General features: G+C 34.7%; 2 protein-coding genes across 4 annotated transcripts; one reads left to right on the top strand and one right to left on the bottom strand.

Annotated features, from left to right (window-relative positions):
- Positions 1 to 6144: 6144 nt before the first annotated feature.
- Positions 6145 to 12055, top strand: LOC125221212 (aldehyde dehydrogenase-like). Of its 2 annotated transcripts, none has more exons than XM_048123339.1 (10): positions 6145 to 6372; positions 8104 to 8172; positions 8248 to 8344; positions 9434 to 9640; positions 9913 to 10028; positions 10833 to 10937; positions 11013 to 11185; positions 11278 to 11368; positions 11438 to 11578; positions 11657 to 12055. In XM_048123339.1, exons 1-10 carry the CDS (start codon positions 6181 to 6183, stop codon positions 11888 to 11890), a joined length of 1425 nt encoding a protein of 474 aa, XP_047979296.1. In that variant the 5' UTR covers positions 6145 to 6180; the 3' UTR covers positions 11891 to 12055. The 2 variants fall into 2 exon arrangements, with proteins under 2 accessions (XP_047979296.1, XP_047979295.1); XM_048123338.1 differs by having other exon boundaries at positions 6148 to 6372; positions 11429 to 11578.
- A 987-nt stretch (positions 12056 to 13042) lies between these two features.
- Positions 13043 to 24840, bottom strand: LOC125221211 (kinesin-like protein KIN-7C, mitochondrial). Of its 2 annotated transcripts, none has more exons than XM_048123336.1 (23): positions 24668 to 24840; positions 24476 to 24573; positions 23221 to 23310; positions 22910 to 22962; positions 22087 to 22152; positions 21913 to 21966; positions 21151 to 21210; positions 19550 to 19640; positions 19189 to 19256; positions 18640 to 18699; positions 18302 to 18406; positions 18106 to 18210; positions 17882 to 17989; positions 17637 to 17783; positions 16794 to 16976; positions 16454 to 16621; positions 16131 to 16370; positions 15812 to 15952; positions 15431 to 15556; positions 14719 to 14769; positions 14246 to 14539; positions 13410 to 14122; positions 13043 to 13322 (listed from the first exon to the last, which is right to left on the bottom strand). In XM_048123336.1, exons 1-22 carry the CDS (start codon positions 24838 to 24840, stop codon positions 13412 to 13414), a joined length of 3192 nt encoding a protein of 1063 aa, XP_047979293.1. In that variant the 3' UTR covers positions 13043 to 13322; positions 13410 to 13411. The 2 variants fall into 2 exon arrangements, with proteins under 2 accessions (XP_047979293.1, XP_047979294.1); XM_048123337.1 differs by having other exon boundaries at positions 19562 to 19640.
- Between the last annotated feature and the right edge of the window lie 593 nt (positions 24841 to 25433).

Raw genomic sequence — 25433 nt, 5'->3', positions numbered from 1 at the left:
TTCTCACACAGCCGCGCTTTTCCTGCAAGTTATTCTGTAAGTTTTTCTGCATTTTAATTCTCTTCCTTTCCTCTTTCTATTTTGATAATATAAATTGATTTGGACTTGAATGCAATAAACCAAAATCTGAAAAGTGTTTTTGGTATACTTTTAGTGTAAAACTAAAAATAGGTATTTTTTCCTCAAAAATTTATAATAGGATTGGTTTTGCAGTACTATTGGAGGTCTTTTTCTACTGCATTTTAAATTTTGCAGTACTGTTGGAGATGGTCTAATCCTCCAAATTACATTGACTGATGGACAAATAGGGTTCTCAAAAAAATAAAGTTTGTCGTCAATAAATCGTCACAAAACTAACATATACTATAAAATGTTGTTAGAAAGTCAAAGACAGTCTTTTACGATTTCAGCCGTCGAAAAATTACGAACAAAATCAATTACCAAAACTGTTGGGGTTTGGTGCCCCTTGCACAGCGGAAGACTTGTACAAAACAAATAAATCATATAATTATCTATTTGACCGATTATGCGATTAATCAATTCACATGTTAAACAGATAATTACATGCTAGAACGCAAATAATTCATGCTTCAAGAATATAAATCCTAAACATGAATTCTAAGGTTTAGAGTTACCGATTTGATTCTCCAAAGAATCGTTGATTGCTCGCGCCTTTTCCATGATGATCTTCGATACTAAACCACAGATCTTCTGACTGGTTCCCGAACCATATTTCGAAATCAGTGTGGGCTGATCTTATCAAAATACTAAGACTCGAATAAAGAAGACAGAAATATTCTTCACGGAGGAAGAGCTGAAAATCGCACGGAGGAGAAAATCAAGAAAAAATCGTCCCTCTCTCTTATTTGGAGTAGATGCTTTTTTTTGTTGATTGAACTTGAAGGTTCTTTTCTTTTCTTTGAAACTTTCGATGTTGTATTGATCTGAGTTACGTTTGTTAAACTTGTTGTTTCTCCAAAGAATCGATGATGGCTAGCGACTTCTCCGTGTGATGCTTTAAATACTAGACCACGGATCTTCTCTCTGGTTCCCGAACTGTATTCCAATATCAGTGTGGGCTGATCTCACCGAGATACTAGGACTTAAATAAAAGAGACAGAAATTCGAATCCACGGAGGAGAGCTGGACGAAAATTTTGTCCCTCTACGTATAAGAGTGGACGAAAATTTGAGAAAATAATAAAGTGTATTTTATGTCTCCTTTATTCTCCTATTAATATTAAGTTCCTTTTGGGCCCAAACAATAATCTATGGAAGGTTTTGGATATGGGCTCACCCAATTTACTTTTTACTAATTACATGTACCCACAATTTAATACAAGCTTTAATTAGAATATTACGAGCAGCCACTACAGAAATAATATTGAACTCTAACCATCCAAATCCAAAATTATAAGTAATCTGTGTTTCCATTTTAACTTTCATTTCCCGCGCTAAAGATAAAAATGTCCATTAATTAATTAATTTATGCTATGGACTTAATTAATTAACTTCTTATAAAATCCAAGAGTGGACTTAGCATGAAACACTTATTTATTATTCATAAAGTAATCAAACTACAACTAGCTAGGTTCCGAATAATAAAACCTCGTTTCGCGCTCATCTTGAGGACATTATCAAACGAGACTCACCTCGCACACGATTCAACATAATAGCAATCCTAGGACCGCTAGATATTAATCACCACTACCCAATATATCAGGATTATTGGTTTGCGAAAAACCCGCACCATTTAATAAGTCAAGGCAATGCATAATCAATATCGTGTTCAATGCTAACCTACATTGATTAAGAAACAAATATTTATCAAGACCTCGCCTTTCAGTAGATAGCATAAAGACTCGTCTTGCTGTTAAATCCGTTCAGTGCTTTACCACACCAATGTCATCTTATTTCAGTAAGACTTAGAAATATGCGGATTGACATTGCAACCTTTCATGATGGATATTCTAATTCCATCTAGGTTGTGAAATTCTTCTTTTTTTTGTTTAGGACTGACTGTGTTTCCTTAAAGTGGACGACGCCCACAACCGGTCTACTAAAACAAAACAACATTATGACAAAAATAATTTGTTTTATTCCTTGGAAAATAAAATAAAAGTTTTACAGTATTCAATCACTCGAAAGGTGATTTCTAGTATAGAAACTCTAACAAGTTGATGCGAACTCACTTGACGGACCCACGACGAGGGCCATGACGAGGCGGCTTCGGGATGGGCTTGCTACATTCATTCAAAAGTCCATGCGGGAGGAGCCTAGGATGACGGTGAGGATCGTGCTGAAAAATGAGGGCCGACCGAGGAGTCCAGAAAGAACGCCGGGGTCGGGCGTTTTGCTGGTGAAATTCACCCGACAGGGCGAAATGTCGATTCCCCTCCGTTGAAGAACACCCGGGTCGGGCGTTTCGCTTGTAAAATCGCCCGGGGACAGGGCAAACGCCCAGGCCGAGCGTTTTTCATAGGCGTTTTTGCCAATACTTAGATTTCATGGGCCAATTTGCTATTTTTGGACCCTTAGTATAAATACCTTTTGATGTCATTTCATTTGCCGGATTTTGCTGAATTAAAGTTTCTACCCTAGAGAGTTTTCTTTGAGGATTGTATCCAATTCCTTCCTTAAAGGTTGCTTGTTTCCATCTTTGATTGATTCAAGTAGAGGTATGCATCAATGGAGTGTATCCATTGAGTAGTGGAGCCAATGGGTGATAGAGCTAATGAAAGTTGCCTAGGGTTGTCTCCATCCTTTTGGTTAAGGTCCTATGGTTTTAGCTCTCTTATCTCATCTTTATACACATGTTTTTCATTCCTAATCTATCATCCTTTCTTGTTTAGATTCAATTTTTGTTGGTTGGATCATTTATTATCTTTTGCCTTGTATTGATAAATTGAAAATAGTCTCACAAAAATATTTTAGATCAAACATCAAAGTATAAAATTCTTGGGAAATAGATCACAAATTACATGGATCCTTATCACAAGTTCTCACTAAGAAGTCTAGACTATGTTGGAAAAAGTCTTCTACTATTCTCAAATTTATTTGTTAGGTATATAAATGTGTCGATTTTGAAGCACCCATAGAGCCATATCACATATATGTATAATATTTTCGGCCTAATATTATACTCAAAGCCATATCACGTGTATCTATAAACTTATAATATGAATAGTAATACTACTATCTTCGACAATTAGAGCTTATGCAAAGAGCAGGAAATACTAACATCCCAACTCAAACCAATAAAATTATATAAAATTAATAATATAGACATAGGTGTCGTAAATATGATTTAAATCTACCCCACTAATAGGTTCTCAGAAAATTAAATACTAGAACTATATTAAGTATGATTTAGAGTTGTGTGCAAATTGTGTTCCAGAAATGATTTTTTTTTAATTTGCGAGAAATAATACAACGACGTAGACAATGCCATATATAAGGCATAAGCTATTTCAGGTTTGGCACTACTAAGATACAACTTATGAGATTCATCAAATAAGAATCTGACGGAGTGAAATTAAATGTAGAAGAAATTGTAAAAACGAAAAGAAATTCTCTATATAAAATACTCGTAAATGTACTGTATGTTTTTGCCAAAAAAAAAAAATTGTTGGGACATTCATGCACTATAATAACCAAACAACCACTAGTCCTCCCATGATTGTGAAATTTCATGACTTGAACATGTGACGAATGAATGAGAAAAGTTAAAGCTGAATTTAAAAATTGTTTTATTTGAGACTGTTGTTAAAATTCTTGTGGCCCCATAGAGAGAGATGTACATATGGTTGGTTGAATGCCATCCAACAATTATTACTTGTCATACCATTTCATATTGTATTTATCAATGGTATCCTCAATTATTGTTATTTAAATTAAGTCGGTTTTAATTGTTTTCCTTTTATCAATAACATCCTCAATTATTTTTAATTAAATTAAGTAGGTAATACAACGTGTAAAATTGTATCATTGGTTTGCTTTGATCGATTCATATAATTGAATACTATACATATAAAGTTGAAAGATTAATATAATGTGATACTGTGTTTGATTGAGATGTTTAGATTTATATATAAAATTATAATTTCTAAAATGTCCATTTATTTCTAAAATTTTATTAATGTTGTTAAGTTTTAAAAAATAGTTTATACGCTTAGTTTAGTCTTTTAATTATTTATAGTATTTGCGATAAAAATGAGTTTTACATAACTCACTACTAACTCATAATATATACTATTAGAGCAAAATGTATAACCAAAAAACAGGACATTGTAGGAAATTTATAGTATTTTTAGATTGTTTTGTTCATCTTAAAAATCGAATATACTATAATGAACTTAAAACGAAGTTAAAGGATTAAAGGACCTTATGCATGTGTTATCTTATAATGACCTAGTTTTTTGGTTTTGCATTCCGTATTTAAAGGAGTGTTTTACCATTATCGCCACCCTATATGTATGTATATATAGAAATGAAGAGAGAAATGTTATGTTCTTTTAACTCGTGTCCACACCAAATGTAATTCATATTGTGGAACAGATGTAGTAGTATTAATTAATGTGAATATCATCCATGAGGGGTAGTGACATAATGCAAACTCATGTATTGTACAAATTTCAAACTGTGATCTGGACCATTAAAAAATATCAACAGATGACAAAATAGTAGTAACAGAAAATGTCAACACAATATCAACATAACATCAACCGTTAACACTGTGTTAACATTTTCTGTTGCTACTATTTTGTCATCTATTGACATTTTTTAATGGTCAAGATCATAGTTTGGAATTTGTACAATATTTAGGGTTTGTATTTGATCACATTCCCATGGGTACCGTTTTCATCTAGCATAGTATTTTCTTCATCTGGATAAGTATAAGATGCATTTAAAACAAAAATAACTTTTTTAAGCTATTAACAATTTTCAACCCTTTAATAGTGAAGATCTACTGTAAAGTCGTCACATTATTGGTTGATTTGTGGTCATGGGTTTGAATCTAATAGGTAATCAAAATTTCACTTTTGAATTCATACATCGTAGTCGAAATCATTGATAATTCACAATAAATTCATATATAGAGGAATGATATGCTAAATATCTTATATGAGCACCTCTCTCGTTTAATTCATTTTTTAACTTTGTTCATTTTGATTTATATATTTAATTTGCTTCTAATACATTAAAAAATGTTATTGAAATTTTTAATTTCTAAAAATTTATAAAAACCAGAGCTTGATATGTTGTTTTATTAATTTATTTGAAATTATAGACAGATAGAGCAAATCGAGCTTTGATTTTTATAAATTTTGTGAAATTCGAAATTTCAATTACATTTTTTAATGTAATAAAATTAAACTAAGTATATAAAATCGAAACGGACAACGCTAAACATGCATCAAACGAGAGTGATACTCACACGAGGACCTCACATAAGGTACGTAGCATATTGTTTTTCTTCTTACATATGTGTATGGGTTGACCTGAAAATATTTTTTATCGTAAAAAACTATAATTAATTGTACTAAAAATATGAATTTAATAATTTTTTCTTTCTTTATAGCTAGCATTTGAACCCCATCGAGAAATATGCATTCATCATAGATATGCGGACTGCATTGGATGAAAATAATAATCTTCATTATCATGTCAAAATGAGTTCTTATTTTGATTACATATTAGGGTTTATAATTATATATTACCCCCTTCTAATCTTAATATGAGAGTAGTTCATTGCACCATACTTATAAAATTACCGAATTCATTGTAGAATTTAATTCATTAAACATTAGGTTCATTATAAAATTCGCTCTGAATCTTCCCTGTGCTATATAATTAGGTTCAATCTAAATATTACTAGTACAGTTTCCTATGATGTTTATTACTACTATTAAAATGAAGCTTATAAAAATCATGCTATAACTATGAAAAGAATTGTGTCATAACGATATAAATCAACACACACAGACCTAAAATTAAAAGTAGTATTGGTAACACATGGGATGGAACGTACAAACCCTACGTTCCCCCTTGAGGAAAAGTCACATTAACCTTTCACTATTAAGAATCCTCTACTTTGGGAAGCACGCATACAACTTGGATACATCTATCTATATATACAACTTGCATATCATTATCAATTATGAGAGAGTGAGAGAGAATTATGGGTGTAGAAGCGGAAGCGACGGTGAGGGAGCTGAGAGCCGCCTACACCACCGGAAAGACCAAGAGTTTCGAGTGGCGGGCTTCGCAGTTGAAAGCTATACAGAAGATGCTCACTCTTCACAGCGACCAAATAATCCAAGCTTTGCGCTCCGATCTCAATAAACCAGAATTTGAAGCTGTTATTCATGAGGTCCGAATATTCATTTTTTTTATATTTTACATGTGTGTTTCCTCGTTTTATACATAATCATAATCTAGGTCTTCAAATTTCATTTTAATTAATTAATTAATTCAATTCAATTCATTGAAATTTCATTATCTCTAGATTAACGAGGGTTTTATTGGAAAAGACACATATATTGGTGGGGGTGGAGGAGAAAGGGAAACGGAAATAGGTAGCGTAACGTGAAAATTGGCAGCGGCCACGAGGTGAGGCTGGGCTGCGGCAAACGAACAAGGAGAAAACCACTGAGAGTAAACTAAGCTACACCGAGCACACGAAGCGACTGAGAGCTTCTCCTGTCCTGGAATTATGTAGTATAAAATGACTTAAAATGTGTGTTTTTCGTATTTTTATTTTTTATTAATTCTTTTTAACTTATTTTAAAAATTTTAATAATCATAGTGTATCATATTATAGATTTATTTTTCCATTTCAGTTTTTTATATTTTTATGCAAATTTAATTTGACGGGAAATATATATCATGAGAAATTACCTACAAAGTCAAATTCTATAAAACTTTAATAAATATTTAAGTTTAATTATATGCTACATATCTGAGCATCATCCGTGAGCACCACGCTCGTTTAATGTCATGTAGGTTTAGCATTATTTATTTTGTTTTATACATGTGGATTGATTCTAATACATTACAAATTATTGTTGACACTTTTAATTTTACAATTTTCATAAAAATAAAATCTTGATTTGTCATTTTATTCATTTATTTGAATTTGTAAAATAAAACAAACGACGCTAAACGTGCATTAAACTAGTGTAGGGTTCATAGATGGTGCTCACATAAGCTATGTAACATATCAAAATTCTAGAGATATTCTTATAGGGAAGCACTAGCGTGCCCCCTTATTTAGAGTCACAACGTACATCCAATCTGGTGCTGCCATGTGGCACAAAACATGCAATATTTTAGGCACAAAAATGCAATCTAGTTGTATATGCATTTCCGCAGATTGCATTTTAGTTGTAGATAAATTGCATTTTATATTGTTGAGTTTTGCATTTTCACATAAATTGCGTTTTATATTTTTAAGTATTGCATTTTCACATATATAAATGCAATCCGTCTATATATAAAATGCAAATTAAACAGTCAATATCTAAAATGCAAAACTTAAAAATAAAAAATGCAATCTGCGTATAACAAAATGCAATCTGCCGAAATTCATTTATAGCTTCTATAAATATATATTGCATTTTAGTGTTTACAATATTGCATCTTTTGTGTCATATGGCAACACCAGATTGGATGTACGTTGTAACTTTAAAATTAGTTGCTATACTAGTACATCCCTATTCTTTTATATATCTAGAGTGTAGAGCACCATCTATTATTATATTGTACCCATCACCACAATACAATCCTATTTTTGGGAAAATCCTCATCATTTGTTAAGGATTCACACAAGCAAGATGTGGATCCAATTTCCAAATTTTATTATTTTGTGATGTATCACATGATAGGTGTGTGTACTAGTAATATATCGTGTCATGTCTTTGTCGTACTAGTTTTTGGCCCTCCACCACTTACGCTTATTTATTGTTTTTAACTTTTTATAGGTTTGTACAAGATTAATTGTTTGGTACTCCTCCATTGTATGTATTTATTGTATGTATAAGAGAAAATAGCCATTACGTTACGGACAACTTAGATAACATTTGTGGTTGATGATGATATATAGATTTGTGTAGTATCAGCATCATGCAAATTGGCGTTGAAGGAATTGCATCGATGGATGAAACCCCAAAAGGTAAGCTTATCTTTCCCTCTCATAAATGTTTGCATGCATGCATCAAATATTGAATTTGTCGGCTTGAAATTGCAGGTGAAAACCACATTAATCAGTTTTCCATCATCGGCCAAAATCGTGTCAGAGCCTTTGGGCCTAGTGTTAGTTATATCAGCCTGGAACTTTCCATTTGGTAAGTGTTACTACACACCTAGGGGTGCTTAAACGGTTCTCCGATTTTCGGTTAACCGGAATCGGAATCGGAACCGGAACAGACTGGTTGATTGAGGAACCAGAATCCGGTTCCGGTTCCGGTACCGGTTCCAACTTTTTAAATAAAATCGGTTCTGGTTCAGAATCGGAACCGACCGGTTCCTAACCGGGAACCGGATTATAATTCAATTTTATTTTTTTATAATTTAATATACTAATAAATCTAATTTAATTGAATTAATTTTGAATTAAAGTAAAATAATTTGAAACATTGAGTGATTTTTAGATATAAACAGTGTTAGATTTACGAGCTTTATTTTCTAAAGTATTTAAAATGTTTAAACCGTGATACTTTGAATCTACAATTATTTCCCTAATCCATTTTTTATTAACTAACTACAATGAGTAGGACATCATAAGTTTGTTTTTAATTTCCAAAAGAACTTATACAAATACAATATTATTTCATATGATAGAAATTTAACTTTATAACAAATTTATGTAACAATTCATTTCACATACGATTTTAACCTATTTGTGAATAATTTATTAACTGTTCCGTTGTAGATCAAAAAGTCACAACAAGATCAAATAGTATTGGAAATTCCAATGAATATTTATTTAGCCAAAAAAGGGATAATGGAATTCAATTTTAAAACTTATTTTTTAAAAAAATTGCTAAAGTTTAGAACTCCTATTTTTGTATTAAAAAATTGCTAACATAAACTAGTCCGACCTACTACACTTGGCATCACTCTTATCCATATATGAATATTATTGTATTGTTGGTTTGTATTTTTTGTGTATTTATTTGAATTTTTAGGTATTATTTGTTATATTTCTAGATGTTGGATTATTATTTTTTTAGTATTGAACTATTTAAAATTATAAATAAATTCGGATTAAAATTCTACAACAGTTTATGAAAATTTATAACCGGTCAACCGGTCCGGTTAGAACCGGAACCGGCCGAATAAGGAGGCCTATACACACCTGATCTGTCTGATTCTAAGTGGAACATTTCTTATTTAGCATGAGATTTTATGCAGTTTTATATATTTGATAACAGCACTATCACTTGATCCGGTGGTGGGGGCTATCGCTGCTGGTAACGCTGTTGTCTTGAAGCCATCGGAGAGTGCCCCTGCCACGTCATCACTGCTTGCTAAGCTTGTGGACAAGTACATGGACACATCAGCTGTGAAAGTGGTGGAGGGGGCAGTCGCCCAAACCACTGCATTGCTGCACCAGAAATGGGATAAGATATTCTACACAGGTAAATCATCAACCATTTATAGGCAATGTTTTGGTATGTAAGATTCGCTAATTTAATTACATTATTATTTATCTTGATTTAGTATGTTAGCCTAGTCTTCTTCTTTTAAAGATGAGTATATATTATTTTTTTTAATTCAAATGATAGTGTTACGGTGGATTCGAACCCAACTATCCAAGTTCGATCTCAAATATTACAACTCTACCATTAGACTAACTCAAACACTGTTGAGTTTAGTTAACTTACCAAATGGAGCCTTATATATACTTTAGGGGGTAGCGAGGTGGGGCGTATCGTGCTAACTTATGCGGCCAAGCATCTAACTCCGGTTGTATTGGAGCTTGGTGGCAAGTGTCCAGCCGTCGTTGATTCTAGTATCAATTTAAAGGTACGCTACCTGCATTATCTACATAAAATGCTCAAATTTAATTAAATACTGAAATGCCTATCATTATCTTTTCCTTTTTCATATAAAATTTACAGTAAAAATAAATAATTTTTTCTTTCTATTTTTCATGTGATGCTTTGTTGATAGTTTTAACTCCTATCAATGTAATTTAGGCTTGTATCTCTTATTTTTATTCAAAGATTGGGGTTTCTCGGGCTTTGCAAATTAAAAGACATATATTAATATAAGGTACTTTTGCAATTCTATAGAAACTGAGTGACTATTATATTAAATTTGCAAAAAACCAAGTGTTTTATATTTCCCCCAGTCTTATAACTGTGCACCTAAGCATTGGTTTCATAACAATGAAGCTTGTAGAACAAATGATCTAGCTAAAGGGCCATTAACCAAACATTGCATAAGATTGGCAGTGGACGACCTATTGTAATAATGGAAGCGATGTCTAGAAAAAATTGCATAATCTTAAGATTGATAAACACAATTATAGTATGGCAGTGAAAGAATTCTTTCTTAATTCATGCGAAATGTCGTTCATTTTTTATAGGAGGAGTAACTCATTATATATAATTTGATTTCTTTTATTCCATACTAATTATTTCAACGTGGAACAACTCACTTGCGAATATTTCAACAAACCCGAATTGATTTGAGTCTTTTGAGGCTGGCCCGATTTATTGGAGTCACCAAACATGCAATCGAAAATAGTACATGCTAGATAGCTCATGGATCAGATGTTTAATTTTTATTCTTATAGTAATGACTAATGTGTAACTTGAGTAAAAGGTAGCGGCAAGAAGAATAATTGCCGGCAAATGGGGCTGCAACAGTGGGCAAGCCTGCATTTCCCCTGACTACATAATCACTAGAAAAGACTTTGTTTCTCAACTGGTAATAACTAATAGTACTATTATCAACTCTTTACTCCACATATTTCACATCTACTCACATTGTAAATATATTCAGGTAAATATTATGTCAGTTGAACTGGAGAAATTCTTCGGAAAAGAACCTCTGCAGTCAAAGGAATTGTCAAGTATCATCAACGCCCACCATTTTAACCGCTTGGTTAAATTTTTGGACGATGGCCAAGTGTCTGGTAAGATCGTTTGTGGAGGCGAACGCGATGTATCGAATCTGTAAGTTTACAATTTGAGTTTGTTGGTTAAAGAATAATGATATAGTAGTACTACTCAATCTAACCTCTCATGCATGTTGTTTAATTACCCAGCAAGATTGCTCCGACGATTATATTGGACGTCTCAAGAGATTCTATCATGATGGACGAGGAAATTTTCGGTCCCATACTTCCCATAATAACGGTAAAAGCTTGCCATTTGATTAACTTTTCTCCATGATGAACTGAAAATTTTATGATGAAGGTTGATAAGATTGAGGATTGTTTCGGTGTGATCAATGGTAAGGAGAAGCCACTAGCGGCATATCTCTTTACGAACGACAAAAAGCTGGAGGAGAAGTTCGTTGCAAACATATCAGCGGGTGGTATGATCATCAATGATACTATTCTACATGTAAGTCCTTCTCCTTTGCATAATACTATATGAACTCACAGACTCAAAAGATTTAGACATTCGAACGTGTGTTTGCAGTTTCTAGAGCCGGGTTTACCCTTTGGAGGTGTAGGCGAAAGTGGGATGGGAGCATATCATGGCAAGTTCTCATTTGATGCTTTCAGCCACAAGAAGCCTGTTCTAAAACGGAGTTTTACAATTGATATATCTGCTAGATATCCACCTTACACGCCCGGAAAATGTCGTTTTCTCAGCACAGTTGTACAAGGCAATTTATTTGACATTCTTCGGTCATTGGGCAGTTGTTGGTAACTTTGCTAATTCTTACCTTTTTAGTTGATCGGCTAAGAAATGACCACTACTAAATTATTCGTGTAGAAGTTAGGGTGTGTGTGTGTGTGTGTTATATGGGGATTTATTCCAGGAAATATGTACTTCAATTATTGTGTGGTAAGAAGATTTGGTCTCCTCATCATAGACATACATTACAATGATCTCAAAAATGATTAATTATTTATTTAAAAGATTAGTTCTCAATTTGCATTGAGACAACAAAAAAACAACTGTGATCCTGTCTTAGATTAATTATTTATTATTGGACTAAATTAGTCTTATTATCGTTACCTTGCTCGTAATACAAGAGGACATATTAATCACTAATCTAATGAATAGTTTTAATACATAAATAAATTATGTACTCCCTCCGTCCCAATAAATATGCAACATTTGGTTTCCGGCACAGAATTTTATGCAGTGTTGTTTTGTGAGTTAATGAGGAGAGAGTAAAGTAAGAGAGAATAAAAAGTAGAGATAGGATTGTTTCCATTTTAGCAAACGTTTCATTTTTATTGGGACAATCCAAAAAGGAATACATTGCATTTCTAATGAGACAGAGGGAGTATGTAGTATCCAAACCAAATTAATTTTTTACTTTATAGTGATTAATTATAATTTCTTTCTCAAATACTCCCTACGTCCATAAAAATAGTCTTATTTGTGGACGGCACAATTTTAGACAGAAGAGAAGAAAAAATAGATAAAGTAACAGAGATACGAAGGAAAAGTAGGTAAAGTATACTCCCTCCGTTCCATAGTAATAGGGGCGTTTTTCCATTTCCGTCCGTTCCATAGTAATAGAGTCATTTCCCTTTTTAGTAAAAGTCCATACATTTTTCCACACGTACTTTACTCTCTCTTACTTTTTTCTATCTTCATCTCTCTACCTTTTTCATTTTTCACTTTATTCTCTCTTTACTTAACCCACGTAACACAATTTTTCTTAATTTCCGCGCCGAAAAGTTTTGCCTCCGTTACTATGGAACGGAGGGAGTATGAGAGATGAGAAAAAGTAGATAAAGTATAAGAGGAAAAAATTTCATTTTTAGAAATACGACTAATTTTTGTAAATAAAGTACAAATACCCCAATAAAATTTACTCATTTGAGTAAGCACTCGATGCCATTATATCTTTGAAATAACTAACAATGGTCACTCCATGTCTTACAGTATTCACTATTTCACATAGGAAGATTGGCAATTACAAATTACTAACAGTGGTCTACCAATACATATTTACACGTTCTTACCTGATTTCTGTGGAATTTGAAGTTAGGTGAACAAATAAGTCCAGGCTTCTTGCACTGAGCAATAAATAAGTGAGTCAATCCCTCATCAGACATGAACACCTAAATCCGAGGAACTATGTTGAGGAAGTCCTACGAAAGATAGTCTGAGACTCTGAGCCCTGCAAATTACATTACAATAACCGAAGCTGATCTCATTGAGTGTCCAAAATATTTTGAGGAAGCAATCCGAAATAATGGCCGCTTACCTTTATCTCATATTCAAACCATCGAGGTGTTTGAACTTCCTTCTTTCAGATTGATAGCGCACTTTCAGCTCATCAAACGAGCATGCATCTTCAGCAGTTTCACTTTCCTCATTCTCATGGAATTTGGTCAGAGTTTGGCCATCAGGAAATGGAAGAATTCCATTCAATTGTCTGGTTTCATCAGAACCAGCAGTAGACTTGCGTATATTTGCAACCAAAACCCACATGTTTGCAAGCTCATTTTCTAGTTTCTCTTCATGCCTCTTTGCTTCATCAAGTCTCTTTCGCAGATCAGCTTCGACTTTATCTCTTTCAGATAATGCAGCAACCAAAGAGGCCTCTCTTTGGTGTCTTGCACTCAACTCCTGCTCAAGTTCTTCCATTGATAATCCATCCTGCTGTTTTCTCAAGCGTGTATCAGAATGGCTACCACTCACCACGTTTTGCTTCATATCAACTGGAGCATACTTTTGGCAGAAGTTTGATTTAGAGCGGGTATCTGTAGCAGCAGCCAGATCTGCAGTGAGTTTGGCGTTTTGGTAGGAAAGCTTTGTTACCTCCTCTGCTAAGTTTCGGAGTTCAACTGCTGCTGCAGCTGCAAGCTCTTTCGCATAAGAAGCTTCCTCGGTCTGCTTTTGACAGTGAATTTCTAAACCATCCTTATCTTCAACAAGTCTTGCCTTGTCTTGTTTCAACGACTCTATCTCAGCAGCCTGAGATAAAACGGTTGAATGGTCAGATTCTGAAAGAAAAATCATGTGAAGAATCCTTGCAAAGGAACTATCTGCAGTATATTTACATTGACCACAAAGAGAACATAAGCTGAAAATACGTACCTGTGCAAGAAGCTGAGACTTTGTAAAGGCACCACAAATGCACTCCTTATCATTCCCATGGTTGAATATAGATCTATTTAAACTTCCAAAACTAGTTGGTGTATTTTTGTCCAAGGATGTTTCGTCACAAGAGTTGAGATCATACCCCCTTCCATTTTTCATATCGAAGGAATCCCCATAGCTGTTCTCCCTAGTGGTGCTGCTATCTCCACTTGAATCTTTATTTGACATCAAGGAATCAGGCTGCTGACTCAAGAGAGAGATGGTTTCTTGCATTTCAGTAGCCTCCATTGTCTATTAGCAGACAATAGTTTGTTAAAAGTAAGATTATAGTGCAACTGTCAAGTAACTTAAGCAATGACAATGGTCTGCTGATATGATCTTTCAGCAATCACTAGTCGCAGCATTATTTAATTCCCATCAGTTCATATACTCCGAAATTATTGCACAGGATCAATATAAATTCAACATACCTCAAGTTCAAAAGTCTTCTCATGTAATTGAGTTGCAAGCCTAGGCAAATCCTGTGCAAGTGGAAGGAGGGGGGAGGCCAAGGAAACAATATTCTCAGAAAAATATCCGTAGTTTTAAGAAAAAAGTTATGTAGTACTCCCTCCATCCCATTAAAGATGACTCACTTTCCTTATTTATTTGTACCAACCAAGATGACCCATTACTAAAAATGGAAATACTCTCATCTCTATTTTATTCCCTCTCTCTTACTTTACTCTCTCCACTTCACATACAAAATAAAGTTGCATAAATTCCTGTGCCGCCCAAGGAAGGGGTCATCTTCCTTGGGATGGAGTACTACTCATCCACACACAGCTCAATGGTTTGTTTATCCTAAGTTTGACATTAGGATAAATCAAGAATCACTAAAATTTCACATGTCTGAAAACATAAGCTCGTGGAGAAGAGACGGGAAAATCAAGGAAAGGCAATGTGGTTGACTATTTTATGTTGGAATAAAAGAAATAAACTTGATTTTTGTACTAGAAATATCTAGACATTATGCAATAGAAATTTCTAGAATTAGGTATTAGATATTTTCAGTAGAATTAGACAGAGAATTTCTCATATTCAACATTCTACAACTCAGACCACCCCAAACAAAGATTGTCAGTAAGTCTGCAAACTCATCGGAGTATTATAATTGTTTTTGTCCTTTCTTGGCAGGCTTACCTGAGCCGTCGCAAGATTGCTTGAACCATATGGAGATGTCTCCACTGAATCAATCACACGTTGCTCAAGAACTCTTATTTGGCGCTTCTTTTCTCTTATTTCATCCTTCAGTTTTTTCATGTTTTCCTGAGTTACAGTGGAATGGAAATGAACATTATTCTCAATTTAAAATGCACTTTACTTGAGGATGTGAAGTACAAATCTAAAATCCAAATCCGCTATTAATGTGAAGCATCTAAAGCATGTGATGGAAATGAATTTCTAAAGCTCCCTTCTGCAGGGATGCCAAGACCATTTATATCTAAAATTCAGAATGTGAATCTGCTTCTCAATAACAGTGGTTATTGAGATATAAAAGGAAAAATGTGCTGATCAACTAACCAGTAGATACGAATCTCCAGGACTCTTAGCTGCTTGCTCTGATAATCTTTTCAGAGAACTGGTAGAAAACGCAACCTCTCCAGCTAACATCTCTATCTGCTCATGGAAAAGGTCCATTTGGTCTGTAATGGTGCTCCCAGTCTACAATAAATTTACCATTGAAGTTCATTTAATTTATTGAAGCCAACATAGAAACATAACTATAAGCTCATGATAGTTTTAATCCATAAGCACTAATGATTGAAATGGAGTTCCTTTTTGAAAGACAGTTTCCGTCTAGGTAGCTGTTATGCATTAAATAAATCAAACTATATCTCACCGGTGGGAGACGTTGCACACCTATAGCTGCACTGAACAGATCACCTGCTTGAGTCCTATCAGGAAATGAGCCAGCCCGAGCAGCATCTTCTACTTTTCTACTGATTGATCTCCTTTGTGCATCTTTTAGATCACTAAACATAACTCTGGTTTGTGATGATTTTGATGAGGAAGCAGGTGAACCACTTGCAGAACTCTCACGACCAGTATTTAGCGATGTCCCAAACACATTCTCGGGCTTCTGAAATCACAATGTAAAGCATTTATGATGCGTTCCAAGATTTGTGCATCAACAACATTCCAAAAAATGCAGCAACAATTTACTTTCACTTTGAACCAGTCAAGCATCCCCCTCCTTCTGTTCTTTCTGTAATCTCGGACTAAATCATCAATGTTCGCATTGTCGCTCCTGCCAACATTCGAAATTTCAGAATCAATACTTCCAGCATCATCGTTAATGCTCTCTCGCTTTCTGTCAGGCAAGTATGCTAGCTGCACAAGTAAGGAACACAAACACAAAGACATTGCATATTAGATCTTTGAATGAAATATTCGAATTTCAGTACATGGAAATCAAGGCTTACAGTCCCTTATGAGGTGGCTAATCTAATATCATAAACAATATCTTGGATGTCAAGTAAGGAATTAACAAGGATGTTAGCACCTCATCTTCTGCAAACGAATGCCTTCGCCAGTGGCTGGTCTTTTCAACACTATTTGGTTGGATAGTAGTTTTTGTGGAAACCAAAATTAGTTTAGTTAACCTCTGTATCCTTCCCATCAAAGCAGCTTTGGCTTGTTCCTCCTCTTCTAATCTTGATTGCAACTTAATCTTGCTTTCTTCCAACTGCAACACGAAGTATTTAAGAACATGGTAATATACTAGCACCATTTTTGGCTCATAAAAAAATATTAGCTTCATTTACCATTCTATATTCAAATGCACATCAAATTTATACCACAGAACTAATCATTGCATTTTAACTGACACCATCCCACCTCTTCATCATTATTCTCTACTAAGGCAGGAAACAAATGCACATACTACCAAAATGAAAATCAAGTTTAATTATTGATTTCATTAACATAGGATGTATTTCACATTTACACTATAATTACACCGAAGAGAGAAGAAATCTCTATTGGTAACTCTATGGTATAAGTTTTAAATCGTAATTACTAATGATCTCTGACTTTCCTGTATCTTGTTTTATCTACTTTGTATTTCCAAGGACCCAAAAGAGCATCACTCCTCGTTGGAATATGAAGCATAAAATGATAAAATCCCACTCAGAAAATTAGTAATTAGAAATTATTATGCTGACTCGGAATAGTCTCCTCTTGGCCCCAGTGTATCCAGTGGAAATATGATACTGACTGTGAATTGCAAATCAAGACCAAGATACTTGCTGAGCAGCGGAAGTTTCAAAACCAGCATATAGAGAAGAAGTAACTATAGTCATACGCAATATTCTTTTCTCCAGAAAACAATCTAATTGTCACCAACCTGAAGTTTCAGATTAACTAAATCTTCTTGACTTGGTGCTGTCTGATTCTCTTTATCCGTCATTCCGCTCTTTAACTGCTGAAGCTCTTGCTTTAGTTTGGATATTTCTTTCTGATACTTTTTGATGAGAGACTTCTCATCCAAAATCTGTGCATGAAAATTAAAGAAGATAATTAAACCTTTGAAAGATTCCCACTGATACTACTTTCTTTATCTGTGCAATTAAAGAGTTTTGTACACCTCACCTTGTTTTGAGAAGCCTTAATTTCAACATGCTTACTTCGTTGGGCAAATTTAAGAGTGTTATGAGTTTCTTCAGTATTGCTAGAGGCTGGAGTAACTGTACAGATAAGCTGCAAAAAGTTCATGCAAAAAATAAAATTTTTACTAACAGAATCCTCGTAGCTAACATTAAACGGAAATAAGAAGTCTTCGGTGTAGATCTACAAACTTATGAATCACAACTTACTGAGACTCGGCCATGGCCACTAAGAGATGACTGCAACAACCGTGTAAGTTTTGAATCTCGATAAGGTACATGAGTGGATTTTCCATCCGTTAATTTGGATATAACCTGGAGAGATGAATGTATTGATCATGTTAACTGAATGCAGTATGAAACACACAGAAATGGTGAAAAGGATAGGCATGGCCATATGTCTTACAGTGCCAAGAGTAAGTAAGCTTTTATTTATGTAAGAACCCTCTTTTCTCCTTAACCCAGTTGTCTCTGTTTTAGAACTTTCAGATCCTGCCAAGTCAATTAAATGCTATAAAAGAATTCAGTGTCCTGCCCAAATAATTGAAAACCAAAAAATAAATAAAAGAGCTTCATCACATTAGACACTCACACAGCATGAAACAGCTAAAAGGAGATGAGGAAGAAGGAAAATTTGTGTATTCAAAACTATTTAAGGTGCATAAAAAATGAGAGACAAAATTAAAAACAAACGTTGTAGATGAAACCACAGTAGAGTTAGACAATTAGCAGGTTCGAGCATACCAATTGTGACAGTGTCACTTCTTCTCCTTCAATGTCCCCACGCAGGTTGCTTTCAACAGTCTGAGATGAATAAGTTAATAAGATCAAGGAATTATAGTGAAATCAATTGCGTAACCACAACTATTGAAATATTTCTAGCTTTTGAAAGAACAAAAGAAAAGAAATAGTCATCATGACCAAGATACCAAATGCTACTAAATTCATTTATCATTGTTCTTGTTAAAACCACATCAAAAGAACGTTGAAGTCCGAATTGTGTCAATGATTGTTCCAGCAAACTCATAACTCATTTATCATAGTAGCTGATGGTATCAAATAAAACAAATAAGGCAAAAAGACTAGACCTGACATGTCCCTTTTAAAGCCCAACAGTCTATTCCTGAAACCCATGCATCATGTCATCAAGTTATTTATTTTGTTACAGCTTTTCATGTTCAATACCAAAGCCAATTCTGCTATTTCCGGTAAAGTACATGCACAGCCCTCAAGATATAAAACTAACAAGCGATTATATGTGAGAAACCGTAAGCAATATAAGAGCTGCAATACCAAAGTGAATATGGTGTGGCTTCTGCTGCTGAGTAAGTTGAAGTTATTAGAACCCACGTGTCTATGCTCTACATCAATATTGACAGAAAAAAGTTAAAATTTCTGTTAGCCAGAAAATAATCACAGCAGCAGAACAAGGGGAGATGTTTCCAGAGGTAAATACAGGCATTGAATGTTAAGGATATTAAAGTGGTGGAGAGCAAAACTGCATTTAAGAACAGAACACTTCGTCTGAACAACTGAGAGTCCAGTGACTTTGATCCGCAGGACTCTCGCTACTTTTAGTTAAAATCCTTTTTTGTACTTAACACGAGAAGAAAAAGGCCTTTTGAAAGAGAGTGTGGATGAGTTTGTCATTTACGTGTCAAATTACCTTCACCAGATGCTATTAGAGAAAGAGCATGGGCAGGTGACAGTACAACCTCTTCTTTAATTCCTTCCACAAACGTGCCCTACAAAATTCATAATATTCCTCAATGTCACACATTAATTCATATATAAGCAGAACAGTTGATTTCACATTGCATCCATAGCATTGATACTAAACCTGCAGAGCATGAAGCATATGCAAAAACAAATCTGACAGTGGAGGGTAGCTGATAGAAATAGACATGGGACCACAGTTGAGTCCGCCTTTTTTCTTATATGGGGAGAAAATAAGACACTCCCTCCATCCCTTAAAAATAAGAACTATTTCCATTTTAGCCCATTACTTGAAATGAAGCTCAATTTGTTTCTTTCCTTACGAACAAGGAAGCTAAAGGGGAACATACTGTTAGCATTTCATGGGAAGTGATCGCAAGTAGTCGTTGGATAAGAAGGAAGAAGGGCCAAGAAGTTAAAAGGAACACTAAGAAGGGAAGAAATATGATTTAAGACACGTGTTTTTATCATTAACTAAACAGAAGCGACACCACATCTTCAGAAGGTTGCTGTAAACCGTTGAAACAAAAATGAGAAGATAGTGAAATAAATAGCTTAGTTCAATCATATTGTAAGGCTTTCCCGAATATTTTGTTACTGGATATGAGATGACATTCAAAAGGATTCCAGCCAAATCTTTGAGTGTGTATGGATTTCCTTTGAATGGATCATCATTCGTCAGAGATCTTGAGTACTATCACTTATCGACTTGTTAGTTTTATTATATTTAACGCAGGACAATATTTAAATACAACAGAAGGCAATCCACTAGAAAGAGAAACACTGATAAAGGATAAGGTGGCTGGGTAGGACTCTTAACTGCAGTGCAGAGAACAGGGATGCAGCAAACTATTGAGCCATGCACAAGAAATGACTGAAACTAAAATACTACTCCCTCCGTCCCCTAAAAATAGAGACTCTTTCCTTTTTGGTGCGTACCCTAAAAATATAAAACTTTCTATATTAGAAAATTTCTCTCTCTAATGAGGTGGGACCCATTATCCACTAACACACTTTCCTTTCTATCTCTTTCTTACTTTACCAATTTTGCATTAAAACTCGTGCCGTTTCAAAAGTTCCTATTTTTATGAGACGGAGGGAGTATAACTGAACAGAAATTAAACTACAAAGATAAATTACTCTGAAGAGGGCCACACAACAATGGCTGGTTCTCAAACTAAACTCCTGTCCACCTAAAACTAAGAAACATAAACCTATTTATAGGACTCTACTAAAGACTCCAACTCAAATAAAACACTAACTAATTACAGAGAACAATTAGAATCGTATTCAATTTCTAACTCTAAAGATAACAACTCAATAAAAATAATAAATAAACTACTAAAATAGAGATGACCGCAAGAGCTATATTGATATCAATCACAGAAACATGAATGAAACTAGATGTTTTTATAACTAACTATTGTCCCTAAAATTTGTTGACTTCAGATTGACATATTCGCATTACAACATGATGCAACTTATTCAATAAAATCAAGCAACGTCCAAGAGCTTGAAGCCACTAAAAGACATATATACCTGAGAGTCCTCTCGTATTCTAAGATTCTGTCCAGTGGGATTGAGCAAGTCATTGATGACCTAAATTTCCATGCAGACATGCAGTAGGTCATACACAAAATTCAGAAACAAATATCTAACAAGAATATGGAAACTGTAAGAAACCAAGGCTTGTGTTGAATTTTATTATCAAATAATAAGAATGTGCTTACTTCCAGTTTGGAAACACAATTCAACAATCAAGGTCTGGAAATGCACTTCAGTAAAACTTTCTGGGTGAATAATATTAGTCCTCAAATCCCACCTCATCTTAACAGAAAATCAAGAATACCAGCAGCGACTTTCCATTTTAGTTTTCTGAATATCTACAGCCCACAACCGACTAAGCACAAAATGGTTTGCTTGTTATTTAATTATTCCTGAAATGAAGTGGGAGATTACAGAAGACACCACCCAAAAGGATCCAACTAACATGGCGTAGCTGGATTAGCTAAATGTCCAACTACTTTCAGGGACCCAAAAAAGTCAACCAAACTGCACAATGGTTTGATATGGAAAATATTATCATTTGCATTAACTCCAAAAAAAAAACGTAGCTTAAGGGATATAAGTATATTTTTAAGTAGTTAAGGCAGAGTGCAGTCTAGAACTAACCACATAGATTATTATCAGCTACAGAAGACAACCTAAGGGAATTCAGTCTCATATCTAGTTCAAATAATCGTACATGAAACAAACAAATACAAATGTGAACACTTCCAACTTGCGAATAATGAAACTAACCTCATTGTATATCTCAAGATATGAAACTCGGAGAAGAAACTCTCGTCCTGGCGTCTAATACAGCATAGCAAAGATAATTCAAATGTTGGAATAAAAGCACTCCTGTGTCTTTATTGTGATCTAAACAACAAAACTAGCCATGGTTACTACCCACTTTAAGGTAATAGGACTTACCTCTTGTATAATTCCAAAGACATCCTTAATAGCCTGAGGTATGATTCCTGGTGACTTTTGCTCTCCCTAAGACACAAAAGCAGAAATATTCAATATTAGCATCAACTAGGACAATATAAGTAGACGCAACTATGTTTGATTAACGGCATTTAAGATATTTGTAAAGCAAAAAATCTAGCATTATGTGATAATAGCCAGTTGGTGAACATATCTTGTGAGATACAATTTGGAAGATATGGTGCAGTAATTTAGGAGTCTTAGTTTCAATTCGTAACTTTTGTTAATAAATACTCCCTCTGTCCTGTTACAAGGTAAGAGAGTGTAAATGTATTGCTCTTTGCTAAAAATGGGAATCAATCACTTCTAGTGGGACAGCCAAAAAAGGGAAATCAATCACTTGTACTAGGAGGGAAGGAGTATGTTCGGATTGTTGAGTGCAACAGTAGTTTGATATTGTCCGCTTTGGGTCAAGCCCGCATGTATTTAGTTTGAGTAGGACTCTTAATGTAAAATCTATCTACTGTGGGACCCTCAATATGAATAGATTGAGATATCTTTTGGAGAATAATAGAATATCACATTTGGATGGAGGAAACACCTGGCCTCGTGAGAGGATTCATTCTTTCCAGTTTATTTATCGAAGTTATTCCATTTAGTCAATTCAGCATAATTTGCAATATTTCTGGTTTGTGCATTTTAGCAACAGATTTCCTGCATCGTTCATTCTCTCCCTTTCACGCCATATCATTATGCATCCCTGGCACCTAACAATACAGTAATAAGGAAATGAAAATTGTAGGGTTGAAGAACAGATAGCCATTACATGCATAGTATGTGTCTTCCCACTGCTAGTAACACCATACGCGAATACAGTGCCTACAAAACAAGTAAGCACAAAATCAAAAACCAAAGTCCACATGCAGAAGAAAATATTATTGGTTTTCCTTAGAGAATTGCAGTTTGAGGCATGCTTGCAGTGAAAAATTGTCGCTCAAGAGAAGAGGGAAAAGAAGGAAAATATTATGAATTGTTTTTCTGCTTTTTATGTTTAAGAAAAAAATTCTAACGAAATTTGGATAGGGCAGAGTGGTCGGCTGCAAATATATGTTACCAAAACTTCAGATAGTGGAGTACCATTTATTCCTTCCATGGCACCATTTACAACATGTTGTGCTGCAACATCATACACCTGGCGAGTAGTTGTTGCAGGACCAAATACTTTGTCTGGGAACACAAATAGTTTTGATCAGCATTAGTTAATAAGTTATCAACACAAAGACAGAAGGAACCAACTAAAAGATCATTGTTGTTCACTTGTTATACACATGGAAATGTAGAGCTTGTTCTGCAATATCTTCTCATGTTTGCAAGCATTAACAAGCTAAAAAACCTTATACATCTCAGAAAATTATCAGGAGATTGAAATGTTTGAGCAGCAGCGCACATTTTCTCAACGTTGGATAGGCTATTAGGACTCTTGACCTCCGGTCTCTCTCATTATAAAGCACTTCAGTCCTTCAATCCATATGGTTATCCATAAAGAAAACCTTCTGTTTGTAAACTGTTTTAGAGAAAACTTGTACCTTTTCAATGAAATCAGCTATGGCAAAGAAAGAAGCAATGGATCGCCTTAATCTCATTATCGGTCTTCATTTTTAGTATCTAGCAGGCTTAGGGTATTATTCCAAACACTCCAAGTAAGTAATACCTTTATTTTATTTTATTTTATTTTATTGTGCATAATTATGAGCTCAGCAGGTCCCATTTCTGACGGGATACTAATTCATCTTTCATCAGGTTCATCCAGTCCATTAAATTCTAAAAGTATTAGAAACGTTACTTAAACTTATTGTAGTTTACTTTTGTCCATATATACAATACATGCATAACAGATTTTCTGTATAGTATCCGATTCTGACCAGAGATATGCGGATCATAAAGATCTGTAATCTAGTTGGAGCTTTAGGGCTACAGCTTTGATTAGCTACACATACCATATACAAGAATTTATAAGCAAGTGGTAGACTGTGCATAGACATAAACCATTACACAACCCCCCATGCAAATTATGGAACTTTTACATAAAAATGCTGATCAACTATCATCCGAAGCATACCAGTTATTCTAATGAACAGAAATGGAAAGAACTGGCATGAATTCTGCTCCATTTATTTATCTATTTCGGTTAGACATTATATTTGAACAAATAGCATAACTTCCTCTTTTAGAAAAACAATCAATCCATAACCATAGTCCCCTCACAAGTCACAAGCAGCATGTAAAGCCTATTGATTCCAGACTTCACCCGTTAGGGCTCACAAAGAAAATATGTCCATTATCGTTCACAGCAAATGTGTGTGCATGAGAGAGAGAGAGAGCAGAGATATACCAAATCCATACGAAATGTCGGAATTGAACTCATTCCGCACAGTGTAATCTCCATCCGCATACCACGCCACTTCATCACCTTTACCAATCTCCCTAGCACTGTAAACAGCGAAACACAAACAAGTCATCCAAAATCAATAAATTCATACAATAGAAAATAGGAAATTGGCCTAAAAATCGAGAGTCCTTCAACCTGAGAGGTCGGAACCGCACAGTGACAGTGACATTCTCCTTAGCTTTGGCGGGAGGCGGCGGAGCTGATTGTCGCGAGGACGGAGTGGCGGGGCGGGAGGGAGGCGGGGGAGGGGGTTTACGGGATCGGAAGGGGGAGATAGAGGAGCGGCGGAAGGCGGAGGCTGAAGCCATTGGTGCGGAAGTCGAGAGCCGGCTTGATTTTGCCGCCCGGAGTTTCCAAAATCAAAATATTTGGAGGGGGGATTTCGTTTTTTTTAATTCAAATGGGATGGGGGAGTGGACCCGCCATTAAAAGGAATAAAACTTTATACTTTTTTTACTCCCTCCGTCCCGGCTAAGATGACACATTGCTTAGCTGGCACGGGGTTTTAGGAGTTATTGGTTAAAGTGTTTAATTGAAGAGAGAGAAGGTGGGTGTAAGTATTAAAGTAGAGAGATAAAGAAATATGAATATTTTAATAGGAGTGAGAAAAAGTGGTTAAGTGTATTAATTGGAGAGAGAAAGTTACTAAAAAAGGAAATGTATCATCTTAGTTGGGATAAACTAAAAAGGAAAACGTGTCATCTTAAGCGGGACGGAGGGAGTACTATTTTGTTTTTGTGTTTGTTTTATTTTTGGGGGGAATTTTTCTCTGTTCTTCATTTTTACCGTTTACAAATGTAAATATTAATCAGTCAATTACTACATCAAAGCAAATTTGTAAAAAACCATGGGACAAGTCCTCCATTTAATATTGTTCAGATGAAGAAATGAAATGGATTTT

Source organism: Salvia hispanica, chromosome 4, assembly GCF_023119035.1.
Source record: "Salvia hispanica cultivar TCC Black 2014 chromosome 4, UniMelb_Shisp_WGS_1.0, whole genome shotgun sequence".
NCBI lineage: Eukaryota > Viridiplantae > Streptophyta > Magnoliopsida > Lamiales > Lamiaceae > Salvia > Salvia hispanica.
Note: the sequence above shows the minus strand (reverse complement) of the source record. Positions and strands in the feature narration are given on the sequence as shown.